The 12584-nt window shown below is 41.3% G+C and overlaps 1 protein-coding gene across 4 annotated transcripts in view; it reads right to left on the bottom strand.

The window, feature by feature from the left end:
• The window catches only part of CTSC (cathepsin C), a 44145-nt gene extending 35811 nt beyond the window's left edge, over positions 1-8334 (bottom strand). For 3 of the 4 annotated variants that reach the window (XM_002754706.6, XM_009007277.4, XM_078339982.1), the window contains exons 1-2: positions 8098-8334; positions 5539-5684 (exon numbers count right to left, since the gene is read on the bottom strand). In XM_002754706.6, the coding sequence (XP_002754752.1) occupies positions 5539-5684; positions 8098-8269 (318 nt within the window). In that variant the 5' untranslated portion in view covers positions 8270-8334. Of the gene's footprint in view, positions 1-979; positions 1065-5538; positions 5685-8097 lie in introns of all 4 variants that reach the window. The other variant, XM_009007278.5, reaches the window with a different exon arrangement.
• Positions 8335-12584: the final 4250 nt, after the last annotated feature.

The raw sequence follows: 12584 nt of genomic DNA, 5'->3' as shown, positions 1-12584 counted from the left end.
CAGCTTATTAATTTCAACTCTAATGCTCACTCTGATCTGCTATTAATGGCTGTATGGAACACTGACAAAGGCTAAGATAATGTCACACAACTGATGAGCAATTCCCACCCAGCGCATGTGTGGGCCACTGCTGGTCTATTATAAAGTTTGGAAAATGCTGATATAAGATAAGCCTATGGTGCCTTCAACTTGTCCCCAGTTCCCTTTTTCATATCTCACTTCCTGTATTTAAGAGCCAAGTAACAGAGGAAGGAAAAGGGGAAAGAATACTACGTTAAAATGCAAAGAAGGGTAAGATTCTACTAACTTTATTTTATAATCACCTATTTTTTCATCAAAATCTTAAGATACCTGTATTTATGGATCCAGTTTGAGCAATGATTTAAACATCTATTCTGAAAATGTGAAGAGAATGTAAAGAGTGAATAAGATTATCTTCTCTTCAGTGAATAGTCTACATTCTTAAAAGAAGCCAGTTTTACAGAACTGGATCATGTCTCGCAGAGATAAGTGATGAGTATGTCAATTTCTCTGAAAAAGCCACCTTCTCTGTGGAAGACAGATCTAACCTGCTGTGGCCTCACGTTTTTCTCTTGAGGGATTCTTTGCAGGAAAAGAATAAGCAACCTAAGGCAGCATAACTACTTTAAGAATGTGAACTGAACTTGAGTCAACCCTTTTCTTAGCTGGGCCTTTACCCTTTTCGGTTCATGTCTACTTATGTTACAAGTATCATTCTTGGGAGAGCTAATTTGACATATGAAAATAGAACATAATAAAGCAGAAAATTACTCACAGAAAATAGTGCAGGCAACTTAGAAATAGCAGATAAGCAGGCTCAAGCAAGAAATCCGTAAGAAAACCATAATCTCTCCAGTCTCCCTCCGATGAATAAATAGGCATTACTTTGCATAAGTCACCAGGAAGAAGGTAAGCTTGCTTTTAATAAGAAAGTTAGAAATTTTTCAATGGAGCTCACCCAGTTTGTTCCTCAGATGTGGCAAATCATACATCCCCACAGTTCCCAGCTGCATGAACAAATGACTGATAAAATCAGTGACATCCTATGAAAAGTTTACAATGGTAAATGGAGTCATTATATTGAGACTAAGCATCATCATGGAAGAAGACATAAAATAGCTAGGCATGTACTCAGTACTAAACTTCTCATACTTTCCCTCCATTGAATACTCTTACAAGTACACTCCAAGTTGTAAAAAAAAAAAAAAAAAAAAAAAAAGACAAAGGCTGAGCTTGACATATTGAATCTGTATTTTTAAAAGTACACATATCTCAATAACAAGTCTTCTAAAATTGTCATATATTAATAATTAACCCAGAAAGCACAGTGAAAAAATGGCACAATATTCCCAAATATTTTATTGTAGAAACACAGTTGACATTTCTAGCTGTGCCATAAGCTTAGAATTTACTAACCATTAGCACGCAAAGTGAAGCATTAAATCCTCTAGTATGGATTTCTCAACATAGCATTCTTGCTTCTGTTTGTTTTGTTTTTGAGACAGAGTCTTACTCTGTCATCCAGGCTGAAGTGCAGTGGTGCAGTCTTGGCTCACTGCAACCTCCACCTCCTGAGTTCAAGCAATTCTTTTGCCCCAGCCTCCTGAGTAGCTGACACTACAGTTGTGTACCACCACGCCTGGCTATTTTTGTATTTTTAGTAGAGAGGGGTTTTGCCATGTTGGCCAAGCGGCCCTCCAACTACTGACCTCAGGTGATCCCCCAGCCCCGGCCTCCCAAAGTGTTCTTGTTTTGAGTAGCCACTCCCTTTAGAAACACTGATGGTCAATTTTTTAGCTTATAGTTCTATTAAGATTGGAGGGCTCCCAACAAGAGCTCAACTAGAAAGCACTAAGATTTGCTTCACTATCACCAAACAAAATTTCCAGCCATAATGAGTCTAGTTCCCCTTTACATATTCTCTCAGCCCTTGAGTAGCTTAGTCTTCAAAATAAAATCTGAGTTCCTTCTTTACTGCTGTCTTGTAGAGTCAGTTTCTTTTACTGCCTCAGATAAAGTAAAATAAGAAACAGTAAAAGGTTAGAAAAGCCTATTCAAGAGAAGGCCATTTTTTGGAGCTTAGTTTGTTTTACAGGTCTTCCTGCCTCTGTGCAATTTGGTGGAGAAGATGCTATACACAGAGGGGCTTTATACATGATCATCATTAAAAATGAACAAAGTACACATAAGAGCATAAAGAAAAAATAATCACATATCCACCCATCACATAAAGTCAGACATATTAAGCATTCTCATAATATTCTGTGTTGTGGTGTTACATTGTGTGTGTGTTTTGTTTTTAGACAGTCTCATGCTGTCGCCAAGGATGGAGTGCAGTGGTGCAGTCTCAGCTCACTGCAAGCTCTGTCTCCAGCGTTCAAGTGATTCTACTGCTTTAGCCTCCCAAGTAACTGGGACTACAGGTGTGTGCCACTCTGCCTGCCTGGCTCATTTTTGTATTTTTCGTGCAGATGGGGTTTTACCATGTTGGCCAGGATTGTCTCCAACTTCTGATCTCAAGTGATCCACCTACTTCCCTCGGCCACCCAAAGTGCTGGATTGCCAGGCATAAGCCATGTCAGCCTGTATTGTGTTTTTATATAGGAGGTTGCCTGTGGGTACTTTAAAGAAGTGCAAATTTGTACTTCTTTTTTTTCTTTGAGAGGGAGTTTTGCTCTTGTTACCCAGGCTGGAGTGCAATGGCGCTATCTCGGCTCACCGCAACCTCCGCCTCCTGGGATCAGGCAATTCTCCTGCCTCAGCCTCCTGAGTAGCTGGGATTACAGGCACATGCCACCATGCCCAGCTAATTTTTTGTATTTTTAGTAGAGACGGGGTTTCACCATGTTGACCAGGATGGTCTCGATCTCTTCACCTCGTGATCCACCCGCCTCGGCCTCCCAAAGTGCTGGGATTACAGGCGTGAGTACTTCTTAAAATATATATATATGTCACTACTCCACCCCCAATTTCTCAAGCCATTAAAACCAAGTTTTAAAAAGGCTTAGAAATCTCAAATCATAAAAACTATTTCTTTTTCAGATGAGTCCTGAAAAAACAGAACTTAATAAAGCAAGTTTCTGGCAATAGAAGCTACTGGTGTCACAACTGATTCAGAGGTGGAATGCCTAACGAGTATGATGAGAAAGCTGGGTCTCTCCTGGTGAGCTGCAGGAAGCTGAGGGGAGCAGAAGGTAAAGGCAGGAGCCTAAAAGAATACTGCAGTATGGAAAAACTACTCAACCTGCTTTTTCCTATTCTCTCAGTCAGCAACAACAATCAAAACAAAAGACTTCAGTGACCCCAAAATATGTAGGAAGTTCTCCACATCAGCAAGCAAGCACTCAGTTCTGCAGCAGACACCAGCTCAGTGCCCTCCAGTTCAATTCCAGTGCTATCTACCAGGAGATAGCTTCAGATCCCATAGACTGAGGGCATAGTCCCCAAGACTGCCTGCCCACTTTAGACACCAGTCTCAAGTCCCGGCCTCCAGAACTTCGGACAGATCAGCTTCAAGTTGGAGCTCTCATAAACCCTTCTTTGGGTTCAATTAATTTGACAGAGTGGCATGCAGAACTCAGGGAAACACATTTACTGATTTATTACTGATGATATTTAAAAGGACATAAATACACAGGCACTTGAAGAGATACATAGCACAAGGTCTGGAAGTATCCCAAGCACAGGAGCTTCTGTCCCCGTGGAGTTGGGGTGGACCACCTTCCAGCAGGATCAGTTCTTCACCTTCCTGTCAGCCCCTACATGTTTAGCTCTCCAGAATTCCCTCAAATCTGTTCTTCTTGGGCTTTTATGGAGCCTTCATTGAGCAGACATGATTAAAGCATGGAGAACCATGTTGAAATGTAATTAGCCAAAAGGGGTATGATCTACCCAACAAGGCCTGTCTGTTCAGATTCATCTTGGTCTCTCCGTGCAGTGTTGCTTTTTTATGATATGGGGCAGAACACTCTCTGGTATGAGGGTCTTAGATCCCACAATCAGATTAGAGTCCCGTGGGCAGATGAAAGGAGGATAGGAGATCAGAGAGAGAGATTCTGGTTTCTGTAACATGGGTCTTAAGAGTGAGTTATGAGCCAGGAACCATGGACAAAACCTACATATATCATAGCATACAAATAACCTGCATATATCAACCACTCAACAATCTTGAGCAGCAAGAAAAACAAACAATTTACTGCAAGCATGTCTGAAGCATATATAAATAGTGTAAAATGAAGCAAGTGGGAGGGTCCCATGAGTCACTGGAGGCATGAAAATCTGACTGATTGTAGGATATCAGTGCATAGAATAATGATGGCAGGTATGCATGGCAAAAATTTGTCAAATATTTCTGTAATGGCAGTAGGTTGAGTAGGCTATGTTGTTGTTTATGTAAGACACTTAAAATTAAATAGTAAATACTACTCAAGTTTTGATGTTTCCGCCTTTTACAAAAATAAATTTTAATGTAAAAGTTCTTTTTCTGTAGGAACAACTCTTTATGCATTACTTATTAAATGGGCTTGCATTTTTCTTGAGTTATGTGATCTTTCAAGCACCGTTTCCCCAGCTGCAGGAAATACCCTGATGCTTGTGGTAAAATCTGTAAATTTTCTGTATTAATAAATGTCACCCACCAACAGTGAGTGACTTTATTATTCAAAGTCAACTCCATCTTAATACCGTTCTTAAGTTTTTAAACTCTACTTCTGATCATTCTTGCAGTTGGATTCACTAAAATAACATGGCACTTTATCACTTTGCAAACTATGTTTATCTGGAACTATCTGATTATATTAAGTTTCAAAAACAAGTATCCTATTATATAATTCTAATCTGCCTAAAAAAATTATGGTCCTTGTCACAGGACCTAACTACTGACCTGAGTATCTCTGCAATGGGAAGCAGTGTGTTATGAGAATGAACAATAGTTCTTTCCTAGTGAAACAAAAAAAAACAAACTTGGTTGACTTGACTACCTTTTACTTTAACCAGCCCAAGGAGTAACTCCGAGGTTCTCTCTTTCTCTTAGTTTAATCAAAAAAAAAAAAATTTACTCATCTCAAGATATTTAGTACATTTAGTTTAATGAATCATTTAGGTCAATCTGTCATAGCCAACAGGTAGTGATAAGAAGGGTAACATAATAACTGCAGAAAACCAAATGTGTAATCTCTGTATCTGACAGATTCAGAACAATGCCAAATGAGTATGGCAACATTTAGAAATAAAATTGTAGAAATAATGAAAATAAATTAAGAAGTTAGTCATACTTACGTAAATTTTAAATATAGTTGTTGTACATATTCAAATGTAGACTTGGTATATCTTAAACCTACTAAAATCATAATTTTAAGTGAAGTGGCAAAATGATACCAGCTACTACTCTTGAGAAGAGTGGTGTCAATTCTGGTTATCTTCTTAATCTAAAATTAAAATTCTGAGGGTCTATTAATCAAAAGAGGTTTTAGATATCAAATCACTGAAAATGTAAATCAAACTTCCAAAAAAACTAACCTTAAAAAAGGCAAACCACTTGTAGTCATTCAACACAATCTCAAAGCCTTGGTTGTAAATGATGGTGAAGTGGCCAGAATTGCCAAGGTCATCATACGCTGTATCCAGCTTCTGAAGGTGCACCACTACTTTTTTTTCTGGTGGTCCTAAAGGAAAAACAAAAAAGGCACAATAAAGGAAAATTATTTGGATTTCAATGGAGGAAAGAATCCCCCAATTTCTATTGCAATTGTGCTGCTTTCCTTTCAGACTTCCCAATTTGAACATGGTCTGCCTAGTGAAGAAACCAGAGTCTCCATCTTGTTGCTGCAAACAGCTCCTGCTCTCAGACAAGACTGTGAAGTTAGGTTCTCAAAATTTGAGATATGTAACCAGGAGAAGTGGCTCACGCCTGTAATCCCAGCACTTTAGGGAGTTGAGGTCAGGCCTTCAAGACCAGTTTGGGCAACATAGTGAAATGCTTTCTCTACAAAAATATATGTATTTTTAAATAAGCTGGGTAATGTGGCACATACATGCCTGTAGTCCCAGCTATTTGAGAGTCTAGGGCTGAGGTGGGAGAATTGCTTGAGCCTAGGAGTTGGAGGCTGCACTGAGCTATGACTGCTGGACTGCACTGCATCCTGGGCAACACAGTGAGACTGTGTCTTAAAAAAAAAAGAGAGAGAGATGCCATGTAGCCAGCAGGAAGGGAGAGCCCCAAAAAGTACACTCTCCAAAGCATCCCAACACTAAAGAAATTTTTTTCCACTGAAAAAAAGAAGAAAATGGGGAACGTTGAAAATTACAGGCTCCCAGAAACAGAAGAAAAAATGCTGCTCAAAAGTGAGAAATGTAAGAATAAAAGGTATGAAAACAAAAAGATAAATAAACAGACTAGTCATCAGATCCTAAGGAAGACAATGTACTAAGCCCAGGAGAAGACACAAAATAGTCTTCAAAGAAGCAATGTTGTACCTTTCTCCTCAATGGCTCTACAGTTTAGAACCTCATAAGATGAATCCTTCCAAAGTTTATTTAGCAAACCAGAGATCTGTATCCTATAAAACTAATTTGTACTGAAATGAATGAAACGGTTAAGCTGCATAGATGAGCACTGGGATCTGTGGGTGCCTTTAATTCATGGATTAAGGCCAAAGGTAATTTTATAGGCAGAGCCTGCCTGAGAATGGTTCAGCTGTGTCCATCTGGAGAGTTCTATACTTTAAACAGTTTTTCCTGTTTCAAATTAATACTCTGACATGGGAGACTGCATGTGACAGGGTAGTGCAGATCCTGATCTCTTTCTGCCCCAACCTTCAAACTCAAATTAAAAAAAAAAAAAAAAAAAAAGCTGGGCACGGTGGCTCAGCCTGTAATCCCAACACTTTGGGAGGCCAAGGCGGGCGGATCACGAGGTCAGGAGTTGAGACCATACTGGGTAACACTGTGAAACCCGGTCTTTTTTAAAAACGCAAAAAAAATTTACCCGGGCATGGTGGCATGCGCCTGTAGTCCAGCTATTCCGGAGGCTGAGGCAGGAGAATCTCTTGAACCCAGGAGGGGTAGGCGGAGGTGGAGGTTGCAGTGAGGCAAGATTGCACCACTGCACTCCAGGCTGGGCAACAGAGGGAGACTCCGTTCTCCAGAAAAAAAAAGACTCCGTTCTCTGCCCCCCCCAAAAAAAAAACCATTTTGTTCTGCTGCTGACGAGAAAATTATAGCTGATTTTTCACTGACTCTGCAAAAGTCACAGGCTGTAAGAGGGTTTGGGTGGACCACAGTGTGACTCTTCTGACCAGTGATTCTTTTTTTCCACTCCATCCCTTTCACTAGGTTCTTTGTTCTAGGAGTAACCATGTTATCTGAAGGCATATGGAATATCCCCAGTATATTCAAAAACTAGGTATTTATTGAGAGCTTTCCATGAACCAGGCATTGTGCATGACTCTGGGCATTTCTAAATATACTTACTAGGTTCAAAGTTAAATTTTGTTATTAATTATTTAAATAAATTTACCTCTCTGCAATGCCTAAAACAGTACAGACGTTTTCTAGTACTCATCAACATGCTCAAACCAAAATCGCTGGGCAGAAGGGCCCTTTCCCACAACCTAACAAAAAGAGAACACTTCCTGCTATATGCTCGAGCGTCTTTGAGCTCATCTGTCTTCACTAGCACAATAGTAATAAAAAATAAAAAATAAAAATTTTAAAAACGCTGACAGATCCGACTGGGGAATCAAAAGATTCCAGTTCCCAAGACTCTCTCATACCAACAAACTAACCAAAAAAAAAAAAAAAAAAAAAAAATTAATGGGAAGGATAAAAAAGTTCTTGGTAAGTGTTGAGTCCCCAAGATAACCAAGAGAGTGTGGAGTTAGACGTTCTCAGCAGATAAACTTTAAGTTCGCGGGGCCTGGCGGGGGAAAAAGGCCCCCCAGGGTCCCCGAATCCAGTCAACATGCTCTGGCCACCCACAAGCGTCTGTCTGGGGCGAAGCGGTGGTTAAGCGCGGCGCTGCGTTAGGGGCTCAAGGGCAGAAGGGCGACCCGGAGGACTGCCGAGCCGGCGGCTTACCCATAACCGAGCAGTTGACATCGCTCTGGGAACCGCTGGAGCCCACCTGAAAGACCCAGGTGCCCAGCAGGTCAGGATAGGTGCAGTTGGCAGGTGTGTCGCAGCGCACCGCGAGGTCGCGGGAGAGAAGCAGCAGGAGGGCGGTGAGCAGCGAGGCGGGCCAAGCACCCATGCTGCCGGGGGCTGGGAACGGAGGTGAAGAGCGAGCAGGAAGCCGAGCTTTGAGGACTCCGGGTCAGTCCACCGCGAGGCGCGCGCGGTGAAATAGCTACGCTGGTCCGGAAACGCGGGGGCGGGGCCGCTGAGTAGCGGGGCATTGGGGGTTGGGCGCCAGGCGCGCGCCCGCCGCTGAAGCGGGGGCTTGGGAGCGCACGTCGCCCCTCAGCTGGCTGCACCTGGACCCTGAACTAGGGAAGAGCCCAGGGACGGATTTCTTTGCCGAAGGACGTTTCAAAATTTTGCACTGTCAGGGCGACAAAAAGAGGGTTTAAGAGCCACGTGCGGTCCGCACACGACCCTGACTTCGTTCCTGTGCAGCAAGGTGGGGAGGAAAGGAAAGAGGGTGGGAGGTGGGGTAATGGGATGGGTCAGGTGACAGAGGCAGACAGAAGGAGAGATTTAACAAGTGGAGTTGTGTTTTACTTGCTATTCTTCCTCTTTTTTCTCAGGTCCGGTTGCCTCATTACCAACTTTTTTTTCCTCTGAAAAGCTTCACTAACATCCACTATTCTAGCTGTTTGAGAACTTACCTTGCTTCCGTTTTCCAACTCTCCCTACCGTTTTATGTGCTTGATTTGGTTTTGTTTCCTGGTAAGTGCTGTTTGCCTGTTTGCAATAACAGACTCAATTGTGCAAACGTCCAGTTTTGGTGTATTAGCGTTGTAGGGATTTTCCCCCTGGCACACACATAGGGCGCCCTCAGAAGTGGTATTGCTCAACATCTACTATGTTACAGATGAAAAGCAGGCGACCTAGAGAGAGGAAGCCGGTTGCCCAGAGTGAGAGGGGTGAGGAAGGAAGCTAGCTGATGGGAGAAGTCTGGTCTTATGAACCGTTGGAGTGTGCCAGTCTGATTACCAACAATTATTAGGTAGCACTATTTCCAGGTGCCTCCTTGCTCAGTTTAAGTATCACTCTTTTCTGTAAGAGCCTCCCTTTCTTTCCTGGCTTTTGTTGGTAATTGGGGCTCTTTTCTCCCCCTGAGCCTACTAGGTGTCAGGCCCTGTGGACAGTGATGAACAAGACAGACCTGATGTGTCACCGTTTTCTTTGGCATATGAATTTTTGCCCCCTTTACACTGGTCACAAATAAATACTCCTATGCCTCCACCCCACCCCCCGCTATGAAGTCTCTGTCACCCAGGCTGGAGTGTGCAGTGGTGCAATTGGCTCACTGCAACCTCCGCCTCCTGGGTTCAAGTGATTCTCCTGCCTCGACCTTTCAAGTAGTTGGGATTACAGGTGCACGCCACCATGCCCAACAAATTTTTTGTATTTGTAGTAGAAATGGGGTTTCACTATGTTAGCCAGGCTAGTCTCGAACTCCTGACCTCAGGTGATGTGCCTGCCTCAGCCTCCCAAGCTGCAGGGATAATAGGCATGAGCCACTGTGCTGGGTCCATATGTCCATTTTATTTTTCACCAGATTATAAACATTCAAAGAGAGCAGATTTAAATTATTCACTTTTATCTCCCTAGATTCTGGTTTATCCAGAAAGTGTCCTTAAATGTTAAAATAAGTGTACTTAATATCCTTATCTTGGTTGCCAAGCCTGAAACCCAGTTTCAGTGAGGCAAAATGAGTTGCCCCTGGAAGCTCAAAGGTGAAAATACTCTTCAATGGGGGCACAAACTTCAAATGTCTGGGGTTGGGGGCGGGGGAGGGTCTGGGAAGACCTTACTTTTAGGTTTCATAGACCTTCTTAGAATTAAAAGCTGACATTGTATAATTAAGCTAACACACTTAGTGTTTAAAGATATCCTAACAGATTAAGTTGCCTTCCTAGATCTCTGGGAAAGTGTGTTACTGACTGTTAAAACATTAAAAGTTGTATTAGGTCATCAATATTGAAGAGCCAGTTTAGGTGGAAATTTGTTTGATGAACGTAATCAAAGTAACACAGTTAATTGTAAAGAATGTTTAAAACAGTCTTTATTCAATGAATGAATAATAGAAAAAGATAGTGGAGACCTCTTAGTCTAATGGATTCATTTTAAAATTGGGAAATGGAGATTCAGAGTTAAATCACTTGTTGAATGTCATATTGCCACTTAGTGAGATTTAAGAATAAACCTCAGGCACATTGATTTTTGGTTTAGTTTATTTCCACTAACCTAATAATCCTCAAACTGTCTCTCTCAAAAATAAATACTAATTCTCCATTCCATATACACACACACACACAATTGATTCTCAAACTGATCCCAAATCCTTTACTATTCTGAAATGAAATTCATATATAAACCACTTAATAAAAAGAAATGTAATAACAAATGTAATATAAAGAAGAAATCAGATATTTTTAACACATTTCTAATATATTAAGATATATTACATCATGTAAAATGTTCACGTTTAAATGTATTTGAAAACATAAGGAGGCACTCAGATACTTGCTCTTCACACTTTTGTAACCGCCCAATGGGTTCACCTCACCTGCTGCCTAGACAGAGCCAATTTATCAAGACTAGGAATCACAATGGAGATAGAGTAATTTAATTCATGCAGAGCCAGCTGTGGATGGAGACTAGAGTTCTATTATTACACAGATCAGTTTCCCAGAGCATTCAGGGATGAGAGTTTTCAAAGATAGTTTGGCGGATAGGGCCTTGGGAAGTAGGGAGTGCTAATTGGTCAGGTTAAAGATGGAATCATGAGGGGTCTAAGTGGGGTTTCTTGCTATCTTCTGTTCCTGGGTGGGATGGCAGAAATGGTTGAACCCGATTACTGGTCTGGGTGGTGTCAGCTGATCCATGGATTGTAGGGTCTGCAGAATATCTTGACCACTGGTCTTAGATATTACAATAGAGATGTTATCCCCAGGAGCAACCTAGGGGGCAAGAGCCTGCAGACTCTTGGAGCTGGAGGCTGCACACCCCTAAACCGTAATTTCCAATATTGTAGCTAATTTGTTCATCCTGCAAAGGCAGACTGGTCCCCAGGCAAGAAGGGGGTCTTTTCGGGAACTGGCTATTATCAGCTTTGTTTCAGAGTCAAAGCATGACCTGAATTACTTTCCTAAGTTTCTTCAGCCTATGTCCAGGAATGAAAAAGGACAGCTTAAAAGTTAGAAGCAAGATGCAAGTCGGTTAGGTCTGATTTCTTTCACTGTCATAATTTCCTCAGTTATAATTTTTGCAAAGAGGGTTTCACTTCTATGTAAAATTGTAGAATCATGGTAAAAGTGGTAGGAACTTTTTTTCTGAGAAGAGAAATGTTTTCTGATGAGTTATAACTCATATACCTTATCAAATAATCACTCAAACACCGTACCAGGTTTGTTGATGTTAGACAATTATTGGTCAAATTTCCAGAACAAAGTATAATTTTTCCATTGAAGATTTATCAGGAGGTTGCATTCCCAAAAATTCAGTATATATTAAAATTACATAAAGCAAAAGCGAGTGTATGTGCAAAACAGAGTCTGTCGCTAGGCTGCCATAATTAGAAGTAGGTGTATACAGAGGCAGCATTACTTAGGAGTGGTTCTCAACCTGCAGCCTAGGACCAACGGCATCAGCCCCTGTCTTAGTCTGTTTTCTATTGCTAGAACTGAATACCCGAGACTCGGTCATTTAAAAGAAATAGAAACTTTTTTTTATAGTTCTAGAGACAGGTAAGTCCAAGGTAAAGAGGCCACATTGAATGGGGGCTGCTGGTTGAGACTCTTTGCAGGGTCCTAATAGTACAGGGCATCACATGGCAAGGGAGGTCATGAGAGATGGCTAAACTAGTACCTATTACAGACCCACCATCATGATAACTAAGCCTTGCTAACTCCTTAATCCATTAGTCTATTAATCCATGAATAGATTCATCCGTTAATGAGGGCACTGCCTATCACTTCTCGAAGGTCCCAAATCTCAACACTTTTGGGGGACAAACTATGTTCAAACCATAGCATTCTGTCCCTCGCCCTCAGAATTCATGGCCTTCTAAAAATCCAAAATACAGTCATTCCATCCTAGTAGTCCCAAAAGACTTAATTGTTCCAGCACCAACTCAAAAGTCTAATGTCTCATCTGTGAGTTTTTGAAATCAAAACAAGTTATCTACTTCCAGGAGACTCAGAAAGGATAGCTTAGAAATTAGAAGCAAGATGGAATCAGGTATGATTTCTTTCACTCTCACAATTTCCTCAGTTATAATTTTTGCAAAGGTGGGGGTTTCACTTCTATGTAAAATTGTAGAATCATCATAAAAGTGATTCTTTTGGTGGGACAAGTATAGGTATACATCCTTTTTTCAAAAGAGAGAAATAGGCTAG

Source organism: Callithrix jacchus, chromosome 10 (assembly GCF_049354715.1).
Source record: "Callithrix jacchus isolate 240 chromosome 10, calJac240_pri, whole genome shotgun sequence".
In the NCBI taxonomy this organism is placed as follows: Eukaryota; Metazoa; Chordata; class Mammalia; order Primates; family Cebidae; genus Callithrix; species Callithrix jacchus.
This window is presented reverse-complemented; position numbering and strand designations above follow the sequence as displayed.